Source organism: Solanum pennellii, chromosome 8, assembly GCF_001406875.1.
Source record: "Solanum pennellii chromosome 8, SPENNV200".
Lineage (NCBI taxonomy): Eukaryota > Viridiplantae > Streptophyta > Magnoliopsida > Solanales > Solanaceae > Solanum > Solanum pennellii.
Genome location: NC_028644.1, coordinates 78,496 through 96,221, shown reverse-complemented (window position 1 = coordinate 96,221; position 17,726 = coordinate 78,496). Strand labels below are relative to the sequence as shown.

The 17,726-nt window shown below is 26.0% G+C and overlaps 2 protein-coding genes and 1 pseudogene across 2 annotated transcripts; 2 read left to right on the top strand and 1 right to left on the bottom strand.

Annotated features, from left to right (window-relative positions):
- Window positions 1-1,789: 1,789 nt before the first annotated feature.
- LOC107027300 lies at window positions 1,790-4,763 on the bottom strand. The gene is made up of 4 exons (XM_015228478.2): window positions 4,588-4,763; window positions 3,619-3,816; window positions 3,299-3,514; window positions 1,790-2,371 (listed from the first exon to the last, which is right to left on the bottom strand). Exons 1-4 carry the CDS (start codon window positions 4,588-4,590, stop codon window positions 2,114-2,116), a joined length of 675 nt encoding a protein of 224 aa, XP_015083964.1. The 5' UTR covers window positions 4,591-4,763; the 3' UTR covers window positions 1,790-2,113.
- Window positions 4,764-9,146: 4,383 nt separating this feature from the next.
- On the top strand, window positions 9,147-11,360 carry LOC114078355 (annotated as a pseudogene).
- Window positions 11,361-15,189: 3,829 nt separating this feature from the next.
- Window positions 15,190-16,400, top strand: LOC107027970. Its single transcript, XM_015229019.2, has one exon. It carries the CDS (start codon window positions 15,292-15,294, stop codon window positions 16,105-16,107), a length of 816 nt encoding a protein of 271 aa, XP_015084505.1. The 5' UTR covers window positions 15,190-15,291; the 3' UTR covers window positions 16,108-16,400.
- Window positions 16,401-17,726: the final 1,326 nt, after the last annotated feature.

Here is a 17,726-nt window from a genome sequence, read left to right as displayed (position 1 = left end):
CATATATCGAACACTAATTGTACTTTTAAATATAATAAACGAGCAATGAACATACATTTTTAAAAAATATAAAAGATACTATAACTCTATTTTATTGGGATTTAGTTAGACAATATTGTGAGAAAATCCATCTTTAATTAAGTATTAATTTGTTGATAATACTTATGACCGAGCAAAAGTGCGACTAATTCAGAGATAAAATTCATCCTTGATTTCCTACATTTGCTCTAGAAAAAAGAAATCTATTTTTTCACATTTAGAATAATATTCTTTTACTTTTTTTTACCGTACAAAATTAATATACTTTTAAGGCTTCATTTATGGATCTAAGATAACTTTTTCGCTTTGCTTTCTTCAATAGAAATGTTGACGAGCTTCTTAGAGAAATCATCATCACCATCACTGTCCCCATCACTATCACCATTATCATATTCCGCCCCACCGATAATTATCACATTCATTGTCTTTCTAGTCCTTTTTATTATTTTTTTCACCATTTTCTTTTGTAGATGTTTCATGCAACATATACTAGACTCATGGTATATTACTGTAGCTGGATATCCAATTAGTCCAACGAAAAATGAGAAAGGTCTTGATCCATTAATTATTCAATCTTTTCCAACATTCATCTATTCAAGTGTACAAGATTATGGTGAGGGTAAATTTGGAATTGAATGTGCTATTTGTTTGGTAGAATTTGTAGACAATAGCTTTATTCGTTTGTTAACATGTAACCATGTGTTTCATCAAGAATGCATTGACTATTGGCTTAAATCACACAAGACATGTCCCGTATGTCGTGCGAATCTAGATTCAGTCCAGTGCACTAAGCTTCAGTCGTCGTCGTCATGTACCCAATCTCCAATGCATGGCACGAATAACGAGGGCGAGTCATCAGAAAATGAACGCAACAACGATATTAATAGTGGAACGACAGGGTCAATTGAATTACAAAAGAATGGTAAAAAATTCACAAGATCACAATCGACTGGGCACTCTATAATTATAATAAGGGAAAATGAAGATAGGTTTACTATGAGATTGCCTCAACATGTGATAAATGCAAAAAATATGAAAGGGCATAACACAATGAGAAGTTGCATCAATTTTGGAGAAATGAATAGCAAAACTATCAGTGGAAATTGTAGGTTTGGTGAAGTTTTAAAGTTATCCACTTTTCTGGACAAAGTATGATTTCTATTTTTTTTTTATTTTTGAAGATTAGCTAATTGTGATATTTTTGCAATTCTTTTTCTTTAAATAATAAATGATAATCTAGAAAAGAATGGATAGATTCACAGAAACACAATCGTTTTTATTTGTACTAAATATTTGTAAATATTTGTATGTGAATTCAGATATCACTATATATATTATTTGGTCGAATAAACATTAGTATTTCTAACTTCATTATGCTTTGTAACTCGTATAGTAGTATAATTTTTTCATAACAACTTACCCACTTTAGTATTCTTCGTTCAATATTAGATGAATATTTTACACTATTATTAAGAAATCCTTAATAGATAGACCAACTTTACTATATTTTGCCTTTAGGTCATATTTCCTTTGTCCAATTTTAATTGTGATGTTTAACTTTTCGAAAGTCAATTTAACTAATTTTAAAGTTGAATTATATTACATTAATTCAATATTTTAAATCAAAACTTTAGTATTAGAAAAGTGCTATAAATTCCAAAGTCAATAACATCCTATTTATTATGTAAAATTAATTTATTTTTTACAAGAACAAGAATGTTATAAATTATTTACAATACCAAAACTCTCATCTTTATTGATACAAAATGTTCAAATATCCAATCCACAGGACAGTATTATCTAATTTTGTAGATACAAAACCTTTGAAAAGCAAAAGTCAAACAAATAGTATAATATTATCAATAAATACAATAACTTAGTATTATCTAATCCCAACTTCTAATTTTAACACATTTAGTCCTTCCATTTTTTTCTTGTTTCAATGTTCACCCTCTAACTTTACATTATTGCTCTTTATAGACAAAAGTTATCAAACACTGGCCTTTTTGGAGGAAAGGCGCTAGTATTTTTTTCAGTAATTGTATTGTATATTTTGTGTATATAAGTTTAGGACTTAATATTCTATAACTAGTCCTCCCATTGGGGACCTATGTGGAATTCCTTTTCTTCGTTTGGCCGTTCTGTAATTAACAGAACTTGGAGGGGGCGTCGATGGAATAAAACTTTGCACCTTGTTGATGATGGTACTTCTATATCGACTATGGTTGTTGGGGCTGTAAGAGTCATCGGAGTCCGATGCTATCGCCTTTAACCGCCTTTTTGCTGATAAGTCCCTCGGTTTCTTAATGAAGTTCTTTGAGGTCCCAATAACCTGCAAAAATTGAATTTGAATCGACTATATAAATCATTCTGTCTTATTTGGACCACTTCAATTCATATAATATGTTATGAAATGTCAAAAACATGTAATACTCAAGATTTGAGTGTCATTTCTAAATTCGAGTACAAAATAAATGTAAGAGATGGTTATTGATTTTGATTGCTTGAATTCTTCAAAAATAATGTTAGATTCGTATGGATTCCTCAAAATGCTAAAAGTGTCATTTTTGGAGGATTTGTATATAATCATAATTTTTGAAGTTTCAATTCCTAACAACTTTTGAAATTTCCAATTAAAAAAAAAAGTTGATTGTTTATGCTAAAGTTTTCCTATCAATAGACCAATAAATATGAGTGAAATTTCAACGCCTCCATTTAATGCCAAACGAACATTAAACCAAAATATACTTTGAAACATACGCAATTCTAGATTCTTGGGCACGCCCAATTCAATTCAATGCCATTAAAAAGTCAAATAAATGCAACAAAATTTAATAAAGGAAAAAAAAAATAGTTTCTCTAGAAGGGCATTGATGTCTTATGTTAAGATAAGACGAATTCTTTAAAAATATCAATTTATGTGTGTCGGATCGTCAAAAACATCATATTTTTTGAAGGATCTGATTATAAAAATTTTACAAGAGTCTAAACTAACATAACCGTAAGGTATACGTGGCATCGTCTGAAAAATGCAATGTGTTCTCATCGGATCCTCCAAAAATGTTGTATTTTGGAGAAACCAAGTAGAACATTAGCAGACATGTTGCATCCTCCACAAATTAATTTAAGAGTCAAATAAATGCAAGAAAATTTGGTCAAAATGCGATATCATCTTTTAAAGCGTTTGAGTAATATTTATTTTCAAGACATATACGATATCATTTTTGAAGAATTCGAGAGTACTGTAGATTTGAATTACCTTGCAACCAAGAGAGCAAAATTTGAAAGAATCAAGAAGGGTCCTTTCACAAACTTGACATGTATTTGTGACACCTTTGCCTTGCCTAGGTTGTGGCCTTTCATTCAAAAAGACAATCTTAGCACTGTTGATAATGTATGTTTGGACTAAAGAAATGTCCAAATACTTTTGAATCTCATTCACCCTTATCACATCATGGTATGATGACCTCCTTATCTGTCCAACAAAAAATCAATCATTAATGCTTACATTAGAATAGACTGTCTACGTCATACGATTTTTTTGAATACTTAAATTATAATTTATGAAATAAGATATACCTGAATGACAATATGGTCTTTGTGATGAGATAAACAGAGAGAACAAAGAGGACCATTAATACAATCAAGGCAATACATATTGCATTCACTCTTATGAGAATCAATATGTAACTTGCATTGAACAAAAAATCTTTCTTTAAGCAATGATTTTAACCATGGTGGCCAATTATTTTCTTCTTCATCACCTCCTCCAACACCCTATACCCAAAAAAAGAATAAAAAAATTGTCAAAGCAAAATAATATTGAAGTTTGGTTAGTTTTTGAACATAGTTTCTAGAATTTCAAAAAAATAAATATATAATAATTTTGACCAATTATTTAGGTGAAATTTCTCATCATTTATAAAATTTTATTTTTTTCAATAACATTTTTGAATTTCAACTTCAAAAACTTATTTTAAAACAAAAAACTTTTTTCAATCAAATTCATATCCAAACGCCTAAAAAAATCAATGAAATTGAATTTTCTACTCACAAGATTTACTTTTACGAGAGAAATGCATGTTCAAACACAATTTTAATTTATTTGTTTGTATAATTTCAATCCAATCTATAACCAAACACCAAAATCAATGAATTTGGATTTTTGATGATGAGTTTTCCAAATTTGAAAAAAAAAATAACATTAAGTGAAATTTCTTTCTCCCCTCACATAATTTCAATTTTTCAAAATAAAATACATGTTAGACACAACTCTAGTTTTCATATAATGTTTCTACTTTCTAACATGCATGAATTTAAATTAATCGAACTTCAGTGCAGATAAATACGAAATACCAGGTATGAAAAACAAAATAAACTAGATAAAACAAAAACATGAAAGTTTAGATACTTATTCTAAAAACTAAAACTTGAAAACTCTGTTTTCTCTTCAAATTTCAATCAAATTTATGTCTAAAAATGCCATCGAAATTGATAAAATAATGTAAAGAGACAAAAAGGGGTTTTGGGGATATAGTTGAAATTTACCATAATTCTTCTGTTCTTGTGTTTAATTGTAGAATCTTGATTATCAATCGCCAGTTTGAAATACTTCTTTTTTCACTTCTAAATTTGAAGCTATGTTTTTTCTTCTATTTTAGAGAGAGTAGAAGGGTGTGTTTGATTTTTGAGATTTTAGGTGGTGAGAGAGAGAAAATGGAAGGGTACTTGTAGTTTGGGAGAGGGGGGGGGGGGGGAAAAAATTATTTAATATTGCAATTTTTATAAATTAAAAAAAAATGTTTCACGTACAATAAAAATATAGTGTTTATTTTGCTTATATATTTGATTTTCGTATTATAGTCTAAAAAGCGAATACGAAGAGTTAGCAAGGAGTTTATTTAAACTCTTTTGAATTACTCCTATATGGTATACTTAAGGTATTTTTAATTTCTTTTTACATATATATATATATAAGTGTTAAAGTTAAAAGAAAATATGTAGATTTGAAATCTCGATACACCTTTTATTTTTTATTTCATTCTTAATGTGTTCTTTTTTCTTTTTAAATATAAATATTTAATATTTGATATGATTTTTTTAAAAAAAATTATTACGTAAAATTTATTAAGAGAGATACGACTCCATCTTTTCTTATGATTTTCCTATCACTTTCAATATGTTTTATCTTTAAAGTCAATTTGGTATTTAGTATTTGATGGTTGGTAATTGCTATGTATTGATTTGATTTAATTTAAATTTGCATCTAAAATTTATCAAAGAAAGAGTGAATGAACCTACATCGCTCTTTTCAATTTCCCTATCATTTTCGATGTGTTTAATATCAATAGTTTATTTGGTATTTATTAATTTGATATAAATTTATATCTAAGATATATTAAAGAGAAAACAAACCTCCATTTTTCTTCTTTTTAATGTATTTAAATTTTAATATTTGATAGCGATATTAACTTATAGTTTTATGTAAAATTCATTAAAGAGCAAAATATTTTCTATTGAAATTTTACATGTCCTCATAACTTGAATATTAAATTTTCAATTTAAAATAAAAAATTCCAATTTAACTAACTATTTAGTGAATAAAAATTCTATCTCTGTCACTTTTGCCGCTTGCCTCATATCTTAGCGATCTTTTTGAATTGTTACACATTATTCCAATTCTTCATTGTTAAGAAAATAAATATTGTATTAGTTGTAGTTCACAAAATAATCATGGCCTAATCTCTTTTTATTAACAAAAAGAAAATAATTGGTGGGGGGATTTCAATAGTGAGTTGGCATATTATTCTCTTTTTGTAAATTTGGTATCTTCACTCCATTATTGACCATTAAGAAGTTGTTAAAGTAGGCATATAGTATATATAATATGAAGAACAAATATTCTTCTCAATCTTATATTAACCATTGTTTACATTGGGAATATCTCTTCTAATTAATTACTTCATTTATTTTGAAATTTTTAGTTTCAAATATTATATTTAGAAAAACATACATACTACTATTTCTGTCCCTAATTAATTATTTATTTTTCCTTTTATAGTTGTCTCTAATTACTTGTCCATTTTAATAAATAAGAAAGGACAATTTTTTTTATCTATTATACCCACAATTAAATGACTAATTACTTTGAAAAATGTAGCACTTTTCAATACTTCATAATTAATAAGGGTAAAATGGTAAACTCACTACGTCATTAATTATTTTCTTAATAGATGCGTCAATTTAAAAGCGGACAAGTAAAAAGAGACAGAGGAAGTATTATAATATGAATTTTCAATGTATCTATTGAAACAACAATAATTTTAATAGAAATTTAATAAAAAAACCAATTATCGGTGAATTTCATTATCCATTATTTTTGGTAGTGAATGCTAGTTACACTCCATATCTAGTTAGCAACCTAATCAATATATATTTACATCTTTCTTATATGGATAATTGTTACTAAATAATGAACACTATACTTTGTAAATATATACATATCTTTTATATTATAAGTCAATTATATTCGTATTGAAATAAAAAAAATATACCTAAATTTGCAAATAGAATTTTCAACACACATTTATTCGTGGCACTATTTTTTTTATTTTTTTTTAATGTGCAAGCACAAGATAGAGGTCATTTTCTCTATCAATCCACAAGATAGAGGACCATTACCTAACATTAATTTTAGAAAAATGTATGAAAATATCAAAGAAAATTGTCACCACTAATTAAATGCAGTTATTCAAATTGACATATTTATTTGTTGAGCAAATTAATAACCACATATTTTATTTTATTTTTTGGTTTTAAAAGTTGGCCATTCGAATCAATTCTTTAGTTTAGGTCATTGATTAAGAAAATACTATATTTCCTTTTTTTATCTCAATAGTTTGTGGTTTGTGACAGTTCAATCCACCTCATGAAAATAAAAAGATTTCAATTATTGGTACAATTTGCTCATTTATTTAGCATGTAAAAGTAATTGGTTATCTTATTTAGAGTTATTAAATCTTAAGGATAATATCATTTCGGTGCTTCAATTATAAGTAAATTATAATTTTTATTCATATGATATTTGACTAAGCATTAAAAAAAAAAGTTAATGCACTCTGTTGTTTTTCCTCCACACTTTTTTTCCGGTCAAAAGTCAATTTAATTTTCGATGAATTCTAATGAAATTCCCAACTTCTTCTTGAATTAAAAAATCATTTTTTGATTCTTCGAATATATTTAAATTAAACCTTCAATGAAATATATGAGCGTATCATCTTGTTCAATTTTTTTCTTCTTTCTTTTTATTTACTCAAAAGATGATATAAGAATCTTTAGTTTTTTATTTATTGATTTAATATTGAAAGGCTTGTAATTTGTTAGTTATAGTCATATTTTTTTGTAATACCGTCATTTTTTGAATATATATTTTGACTGCAATAGAAATATATTATAATAAAGAATATATATAATATAAGATGCAAATCAGTTCCAGAAAAACATAGCCTTCATATAATAAAATTATAATTTTTATATAAAAAATATTTATAAAAAGGTCTGATTAAGACATATATGTTAAATTTTTTTTTTCCAATTTCCAAGAGAATATTATTAGAGCTCAATAATTGGGGAAAAGTACATACAACATCATAAGCCAGATGTTCTCCAATATTGCATCAGCTTTTCTGATTTCATTTTTCTTTTTAATAAAATATACTTTTTATGTATAGGTTGGAAAAACCCACATTATATCATGTCATAATTGCTAAATCCAACATAAAGAGCACAAAATAAAGGGCTACAACTAATACCATAATATTATGTTATTGAATGTTATCATATTATTAAAACGTAAATTTAAATTAATCAGGCTAGTAAATTTAAGATATCAGACGATAAATGAATTAAAAATTCCAATTTAATGACAACTTGAAGGAATAAAGAAGGGGAATTATTTGTAAAATATTAGTTGTTAAAAAAAAAGAAATGATTTCTAAGGAAAATCATATGGGAACTTTGGACTTTTATTTCTCTCTCTTTTCTTAACTAAGTTAGCTACAATGACGCATTATTATTTATTCTCTAGTGATACATAGTCTTGTAGAATAAATTCTTGTGTTCAAAAGGTACTTTTAGTTGACAAAGAACAAATATTTTCCCTTTCTTAACAACCCCTTCCTATGACATCATATATATATATACTCATCTCTATATTTTTATTGGTCCATTATGTCAAAATAAATTTTTATTTATGTTTATTAATTTTAACGTATTGAAAAAAATAATATTGTTATTTAGTGTTTTATCTTTCGCTCCAGTTATATATTTTCGGATCATTTTTTTAAGATCTATTACTAAAGTTGCTTTTCGGGAGAATCAGACGTTGAATGAAAAACGAATGAATGATTTTCTTATATATATATTTAAATATCTTTTTTCTTTATCGGTTAGTTTTTGAGATTGAGTTAGGTCTAATATTCTAATGGTATATCTAAATCAATTTGATTAAACATTTAAAACTTTTATCATTTTGACTATTCCTTAAATACAATTCCTAAAAGAGGCTATTTCTGCAAAGTGAAAGCCTTTTTTAACTTCTTGGGGCCCAAAGTTATCTCATTTCATGGGCCGATGAAGATGACCCATGACTGGATTTGAGCTTCACGTGGATTTTCATTAATAAAAATAATACTACACACACATTTAAGATGATAAATATCAAGTTATAAACATATTTTTTAATAATAAACTACTTATAGCATATTATTATCAGGTTATAGCATATCAAGAAAAAACATATTATTCTCATTAATTTTTTTAAATAATAATAAACTTATTTAAATAATTACATTTATTATTCAGTTACCTTTTTTAAATCAATGTAGTTAATTAAATTAATTATTTTAAGTTACCTTTTTTAAACAAAACTCTTAACTAGTGTAAATTCAAATAAATATTATATAGTTACCTTTTTAAAAAAAATTACAAAATAATGGGGATTTTATCATTCCATAATTAATAACTACCCATCAATATCTAAAATAATTACAGTTTTATTTTAAAACTGTCACAAGTTATCTAAAAAAAAAAATTTATATTCCCCAAAATTTTGTTCTTCCCCAAATCCTCACAAAATCATCTCTTTTGCACGCCTAACAATTAATTTTTTACCAAATCATCTCTTTTGCACGCTCAAAAAACTTTCAATCCTAACAGTCGTCTTCTCCAATTCTACTATTTTGCACTCAAATCTTCCTTTTATGCACTCAAATCTTCATCTCTTGCACTTAAAAAACTGTACAATGTCGAAGAGAGGCAATGAAACCCCGCGAAAATCCAAAAGGTTGAATGATGAACAAAGCTCAGATGAATTTCATGCTCCATCTTTCAAAATTTTATCACAAACACAAACTCAGTCTTCATATGCAAAAGACAAAGCTAGATCAGGGAAATCAAAAATGAAAAAAACAACAAACAAACATCCAAAGGAATCCGAGAAGAAGAGAAAAGGGAAAGAAAAGCAAAAAGTAGATGAATCGGAGAAAAGGGCGAAAGAAAGAGGAAAGAAAAGGAAAGGAAAACAATTTGAGTACTCATCAGATTCTGAATCTGATTTTGTAGAAGAATTGATAAAATCAAAATAAAAAAAAACAAGAACCTCTGAAATCGATACTTCACATTTACAAGAAGAAGAAGAAACAGTTAAACCCAAAATTTTTTTAAAGGTTAGTAAAAAAAAATTTTAAAAAAATTTAAATTAAAATTATCAATTTAATTTTATTCTAATTTCGAGTTAATTGTGAATAGTATAGTACATTTTTATGTTCTGTTATTTCTGTATGAATTGTGTATGATTCACTGTATGAATTACACATTTTTTTATATTACAATATCAATATATGAAACATGTATGAATTGTGTATGATTCACTGTATTAATTTGGTATGATATGTATATTAAATTTGTATGATTTATGTTTGAAGTGTGTATGAATTGTGTATTAAGTTTTGTATCAAGTTTATGATATTGTTGAATATTAATATCCATAATAAAATTACATACTTTATGTTTTGATTTGTATATTTAGTGTTGAATATATTGTATATGAAAGAATGTTGTAAGTTTGTATGAAATGCTACATCTAGTTTATTACATTATAAATGTATAAACAATGTATGAACTGTGTATGATTATATTGTAATACAAAATCAAAAAAAGCAAAAGGCATTGAAATTGGTAGGTCAGAGATAAGCCACAAATAAACCAAAACAAGTTGTTAAGGTCAGTAAAAAGATTTTTTCAAATTTCAATTAAAATGTACGGTTTAAGTGTGTTTAATTTTGATTTTATTTGTCAATAGTATAGTACATGAAATTTGTATGATTTATATATCAGTTGAGTTTTTAGTATTGTATATTATAATTATATATGAATATTGTATGATTTAATATTGTATGATTTGTGAATATATAATTGGATTACAACAAAGTATGATTTTTGATAAATAATAATGTATTAATGTTGTATGATTTTGTGTATAAAATAATTACTATATTTCACTATAGGAATGTATGCATTAATGTATTAACTTTGTATGCTATGTGTATGAAATGCTATATTGTCTATTACAATATCAGTGTATGAATAATGTATTAGTGTTGTATGTCGTATATTTTTTACTATTATTAAAAGTATTAAAGCTGTATATTTTATGTTCTGATTTTGATGTATGAATTAATGTAGTGGTACTGTTTGAGTAGTAGTTTATAGTTTAAAAGTCATAAATTATTATTTTTAAAAAAAATTAAATATGTATTAATATTGTATGCATTGTGTATGAACTGATGTACAATTTTTGTATGCTTTGTGTATGAATTGAATTGAATGTCCATTTAACATACCAGTATATATATGATTTTATATGACATTATATAGTATGATAAATGTATTAATTTAATTTACCAATTTTATAGGAGAAGAAGATACAAATACATTTGTCTTCATGTATTAACATGAATGTGTTTGCTGATCTGTTGACCTTCCTAGGTCAAGACAAGTTTCAACAATTCTTACAAGAAACACCGTTTGAATTTTTTTATGATTTGCATGACATAAAAATTCAATGTCAGATGTTATGACATATATTTATTCTTGAAACTAAAAATGACAGGGATGACATGTTTGTTATCAATGTAAATGGTACAAAGTTACATCTTGGGTTAAAAGAATTTGTTGCTGTAACCGTTCTAAAATGTGGACCAATTTCTGATTTTGTATCTGTACCTATCAAAATAATTCATACAAACTTCATACACATTTAATATATCATTCACTGACATATACACTATTTCAATTAAACAAAAAGAATATTGTTTCTATACAAAATAAATACAAAATATATATTATAATTTCAACAGAAACATATATTGTAAGTTTAACAAAATATAGATTTTCATACACAATTAATACAAGTTTCTTATAAATTTCATACACAATTAATACAATTTTCATACTTCACCAGTACACAGAATTATATCTTCTTACTTTTTGAATATTATCTGAGCAGGTTTTACCATTAAATACAAATTTTATATAATTTTCAGACATTATTCATACATTTGTAATACTTCACCTGTACAAAGAATTATATCTAATTATTATTTGTCTAGTTAATAAATGTACGTTTTACTATTTTATTCACAAATCAACTAACACGCGAATCTTCAATTTAATTACAACTCAAACACATTTATATTTACTTATCGTTTTTCAAAATGCCATACGTAACTTGATTGTTTATCCAAAAAAAGAACATACAAACTATATTTTAGATCTAACAATAATAAAAAAAAAATCGAACACTTTTATACATGTACAAAACAATAAATATAATTAAAACCAACAATTCATAATTAAAACAACAAATCATAACAAAAATCAATATGATGAATTCCACTTTCCACCATGTTTTATTAATATCGACACATTGTTCTCCATCAAATCAAATCAAATTGTTTTCAACGCCAAAATTTATTCAACTACTAATAAAAAATGAAAATAAAATCTGCAAATCTCAAAAAGATTGTGAAATTTTGGAAAACAAAATGACATGTACGTTCATGCCAATTTGGTAGAGCTTTTCAAGGAATTAAATCAAAAATTAATATCATTTAAACTAATTTGAGAGAATTAAGGCAACTAACTAATCTAAAAAAATTTAAAATCCCTTAAAACTTGCTAATTTATTAACAGTAATTAATAATTATATTTAATTTATTTAATAAAAGATCCCATTTTCCATTATTAATTTGTCCGTTTTTTAAATTTATTTTTTATTTTAACAACTCTTTTTAATAATTTAAAATTAACATTATATATATTTTTTTAAATGCTATAACTTGATATATTAAATGTTATACAATGAAATTCAAACTCTAGTGCTATAACTTGAGAATATTACTATTAAAAATGCTATATACCTAATTTACACTTTTCATTACCCTATTTTCCGAGTTAAAATATATATCATGAAATACGGAAATGGATCGAGTAATTTATTTTTTTCAGCCATGAAAAAACAATTCTAAAACAATGATGTAGAAAGGAATTTTCCCTTAAATTAAGCTTAAAACAATGGGTATATTGAAAGTCCAAATCTTCTATGTTTTATAAAAAATATTTATGATTAATAAATACTTTCTCCGTCCACTTTCATATGTTATATATGAACTTTGTGAGCCCCTTAAAAAACAATTATTAATATCTGTATTAATTAATGTATTGTCTTACATATTTAGAAAATGATTTGATGAACAAATAATTAATATTTAAGATATATGGCTTGATATGTTAAAAATGACAACTAAAAAAATAATGATTTTTTCATAATTATGCCCCTTAAAAATGTGTTTGAATAACTTGCAAGTGAAAATTAAATGCTTGCTTTTAGATCATCACAAGTTTAGTGGCTATTAAGTTTCTTTAGAACAAAGTATAAGTTGAGTTTTTGAGTAAACTTTTAAATTGGATCAACAACCTTTTAAGCATTTTTTTCTTCTTCTTTTTTTAATTGGGTATGCACTTGGTAAAAATACCAACTGCGTCTATAAGTTAACAATAAAATCATTCGAAAAATATAAATTGGTCATGTTCAATTTAGGTTTTTTTAATTTATAAGTAATTTTCTTTGACCTACACTTAATATTTATTGTTTATATTCTTATTAAGAACAAATCTTAACTCCCTCTTATTTTCATTTCTTATTTTTTTTCCAATTTGCATTTTCATTTAATCAACTTATTTTGTGTTTGTTCTCACTATAATCTTATCATAAGATCAAATATGTTATATGAGAGTGAATATTACTAGACAAAATTAGAAGTGATTATATTCTCTAACTAAACGTAGTTCAAATGATTGTCATCCAACATTTTTTTTATATTATTGTTCATGTGCAATTAGTACTATTTAAATATCTAATAAATTTTAATTCACCTTGATTTTCAGCAATAATAGAACTAGAGTGTCGACCGCAAAATTAATTAAATTTTACTAATTTAGGTCAAATCTAGTGTTTATATTAAAATTCATCGACTTGAAAAAAAATCATGATTCATATCTCCAATTTTTTTATTGTCTTTCTCATATAATAATCGAATGTCATGTTACAACTATCAAATCCTATGAGTGCAAGATAAATGCTGCCTTTGTACCAATAATTATATCTACAGATTTTGACCCTAGTTAGAGTGGTCATTTTTCAAACCTAAAAAGAAAAAAGAAATAGTAAAAAAGATTTATAACATTTTTTTAACTTTAGAAATAGTAAAAGGTCAAATAAGAATCAAGATGCCAAAATCCTTTCTTTTTCAGGTTAGTACTACAAAATCTTAAAATAGATTTCTGTTTTATGACAAGTTAATTGTTGAGTTTTAATTTTCAAAAGACATGGTTGTACTGTTCCTACAATTTGTTTATTTGGTACTCCTATTTCTTTATATATATATATTTCAATTGATGTAATTTTTAATTTCATGATAATATCATTCATATATAAAAAAAAATATTTTAATTCTTTAACAATAGTTTATAAAGGTAGAGTTACAAAAGATGTCGATTCTAATATACTTCTGACTCAAGAAAATATAATTAAACGAATTTTAAGATTGAATCTATCAAATAAAATACTCAGGCTACCTTGATTTTTACTTGCTTTTTAATATTTATATTTTACTTTTCTAGTAACATGATTATTGTTTAGAATTCAAATATCTTAAAAATATGATATAACACTCTATGAAAATTGATTCTGCTGAAACTCGAGTATCATAGTAAAATATTTTTATAAAGAATGATTATTACTAAGATGTCGGCTCCAATGTTTTTTTTTTAATCATAGAAAAATCATTACATGTGTTTAATAATAACAATAATAATACTAATATAAAAAAACTTAACCTTAGAATGGTAAGGTCAAATTCAAAAAACTTTTTTTTCTTTTCCAAATAGTAATACAAAATCTTACAATCGATTTCCTTAGTATTATCACTTTCCACCAGTCAATTATTGTATGTGAAGAAGTCATTAATTTATTTGGTATTCGATTATGATCTTTCCTATATCGACATCAATGAATAATGGAGTGATTTGATTTATTTCTTTTAAAGAGAATTTATTTATCAGCTATAGTATATTTGAGTTTAAAATTGGTAAAAATCATGTTGCCCCCCCTTCAAAATGGAGTTAATAATTGTTTGAATCAAATTCTAATATAAATATTGAATATCGTTTCAAATGAAATAATGCATTTGATTGAGTAAAATGCATCTTTGGAACATCCTAATTAATTAATGTTGCAAACTATAAACTTTTCCAAAGCACCTATATAATGTCTATTATTTGATGACATACTTATTATTTTTCATACCCACAAAGTCTACATATTTATATCCCACCAAAATTGAAATAAACCACAAAAGAACTCACCTACTATATTTCTTTTTACCTAAGCTAAATCTTGAACGTGTTCAAATTATATTAATTATTATTAATTATTATGAGAACGGCTACGCATGTATTCAACACGTCGTTTTCCTTATCCGCGTTAAGTTTTTATTCACACACACCAAATACCTCAACAATATAGTTTTTATTTTAATAATATTTGTGTATCGCATCGTATCGACGATTATCTATATATATATAAAGAGTTATTAGGGAACTTGAGAAGAAAATAAAAAGAGACTTACAGAAATGGCGTACTATAATGAAGAAGAAGCATGGAAATGTCCAAAACACCCTTTGAAGAAACGGCGAACTACTACCGGAGTTTGTTCAATTTGTCTCCGGGATCGGCTTTCCGAACTTTGCCCTATCTGTGCTAAAGTGCGCCCTTGCTCTTCTAACTGCGCCGCATCTACGACGTCGTTGTCTTCATCCTCCGGCGAGGAACCAGTGTTCTGTAGATCAAAATCTGTAGGAATTCCGTTTTTAAAATCGCGAAATGTTAATTCTAGCAGCCGGAAGAACCAGGTGGAGACTGAGAAATGTAGCAAAGTCGGAGACGGCAGAGAGATGGAGTTATGTAGATCGAAATCCGTCGGGATTCCGTTTCTAAAATCGCGAAATGTTGATTCCAGAAAGACGACGGAGAGTGAGAAGAGTAACGAAACCGGCGACAATAACGACAGCAGCGAGACAGCGTTATGTAGATCAAAATCCGTCGGAATTCCCTTTCTAAAATCACGAAATGTTGATTCCGGTGACCGGAGAAGGAAGACAGAGAGTGACAAGAGTAACAAAATGGCACCGTTCTGGTGGATTTTTAAGTTAAGGAAGAGAGGTAAAGAGAACGAATCGGAATCGAAAGCATACTACTGCAATGATACGAGGATTAAGGAATTCGCGATAACGACGGTGATGAGATCGAGATCGGTGAATGTGGCGATGACGTCAGTATCCGGCGGCAATGATGTAAATTGTTCGCCGGAGAAGTTGAAAGGATGGCATTTGGTAAGTCCGATGAAGGTTTTTCGGCAATCGTCTAAAGCTCCGAAATTGGTTAATTAACAAGGATAATCGTATAAAATCACAAATTAATAATATAAAATAATATAGTAGCTATCGTTTGATTTATTTGTGTTACGTAGCAAACTATTTGTCAGTACTTTTCTCCCTATATTCTCACTTGCCATTCTCATCATTCGCTCGCCTCTCTCGCTTTATACAATAAATTGTATAAATTATGTTTCTAATTGTATAAAGCGAGTGAAAATTGTATATACACATGCAAACACATAAGTTTCGGTCTTATACACTTATAATTATACAATAAAAGTACTTCTCTGCTCAAGTCTCTTTTATCTTTCTCTCTTTCTCGTTTTATACAAATTCAAATTGTATATAATTTCTTTCTTTCTCGTTTTATACAATTAGATTCAATTGTATATTTCCTGCCAAGTCTCTTTTATCTTTATCCCTTTTTCGTTTGGGAAACTTACATAAATGTGCTATAATAATAAAATATTTACCATTTATAGCAATAATATTTTTTTTTCACTTGATCGCTTTTAATTCATTTATAATACAAGTTTAATACATATTACAGATTTATCATAGTATTGCTATAAATGGTAATAAACAAAAAGTATCGCTAAAATCCGTAATTATTTTTTAAAATGTATTAATTTATGTAATTTTTCCTTTTCGTTTTATACAAGTTCAAATTATATATAATCGTCTTATACACTTATAATTATACAATAAAAGTACTTCTCTGCTCAAGTCTCTTTTATCTTTATCCCTTTTTCGTTTGGGAAACTTACATAAATGTGCTATAATAATAAAATATTTCCCATTTATAGCATTAATATTTTTTTTTCACTTGATCGCTTTTAATTCATTTATAATACAAGTTTAATACATATTACAGATTTATCATAGTATTGCTATAAATGGTAATAAACAAAAAGTATCGCTAAAATCCGTAATTATTTTTTAAAATGTATTAATTTATGTAATTTTTCCTTTTCGTTTTATACAAGTTCAAATTATATATAATCGTCTTATACACTTATAATTATACAATAAAAGTACTTCTCTGCTCAAGTCTCTTTTATCTTTATCCCTTTTTCGTTTGGGAAACTTACATAAATGTGCTATAATAATAAAATATTTCCCATTTATAGCATTAATATTTTTTTTTCACTTGATCGCTTTTAATTCATTTATAATACAAGTTTAATACATATTACAGATTTATCATAGTATTGCTATAAATGGTAATAAACAAAAAGTATCGCTAAAATCCGTAATTATTTTTTAAAATGTATTAATTTATGTAATTTTTCCTTTTCGTTTTATACAAGTTCAAATTATATATAATCGTCTTATACACTTATAATTATACAATAAAAGTACTTCTCTGCTCAAGTCTCTTTTATCTTTATCCCTTTTTCGTTTGGGAAACTTACATAAATGTGCTATAATAATAAAATATTTCCCATTTATAGCATTAATATTTTTTTTTCACTTGATCGCTTTTAATTCATTTATAATACAAGTTTAATACATATTACAGATTTATCATAGTATTGCTATAAATGGTAATAAACAAAAAGTATCGCTAAAATCCGTAATTATTTTTTAAAATGTATTAATTTATGTAATTTTTCCTTTTCGTTTTATAC

Excerpts from the sequence above, each read along its gene's own strand:
- LOC107027300 (XM_015228478.2), bottom strand. Across the intron at positions 3,515-3,618 it reads AAGACCATATTGTCATTCAG|ATAAGGAGGTCATCATACCA; the intron begins GTATATCTTATT and ends TTTGTTGGACAG. Across the intron at positions 2,372-3,298 it reads TTTGCTCTCTTGGTTGCAAG|GTTATTGGGACCTCAAAGAA; the intron begins GTAATTCAAATC and ends CAATTTTTGCAG.
- LOC107027970 (XM_015229019.2), top strand. The coding sequence starts at position 15,292 with ATGGCGTACTATAATGAAGAAGAAGCATGGAAATGTCCAAAACACCCT.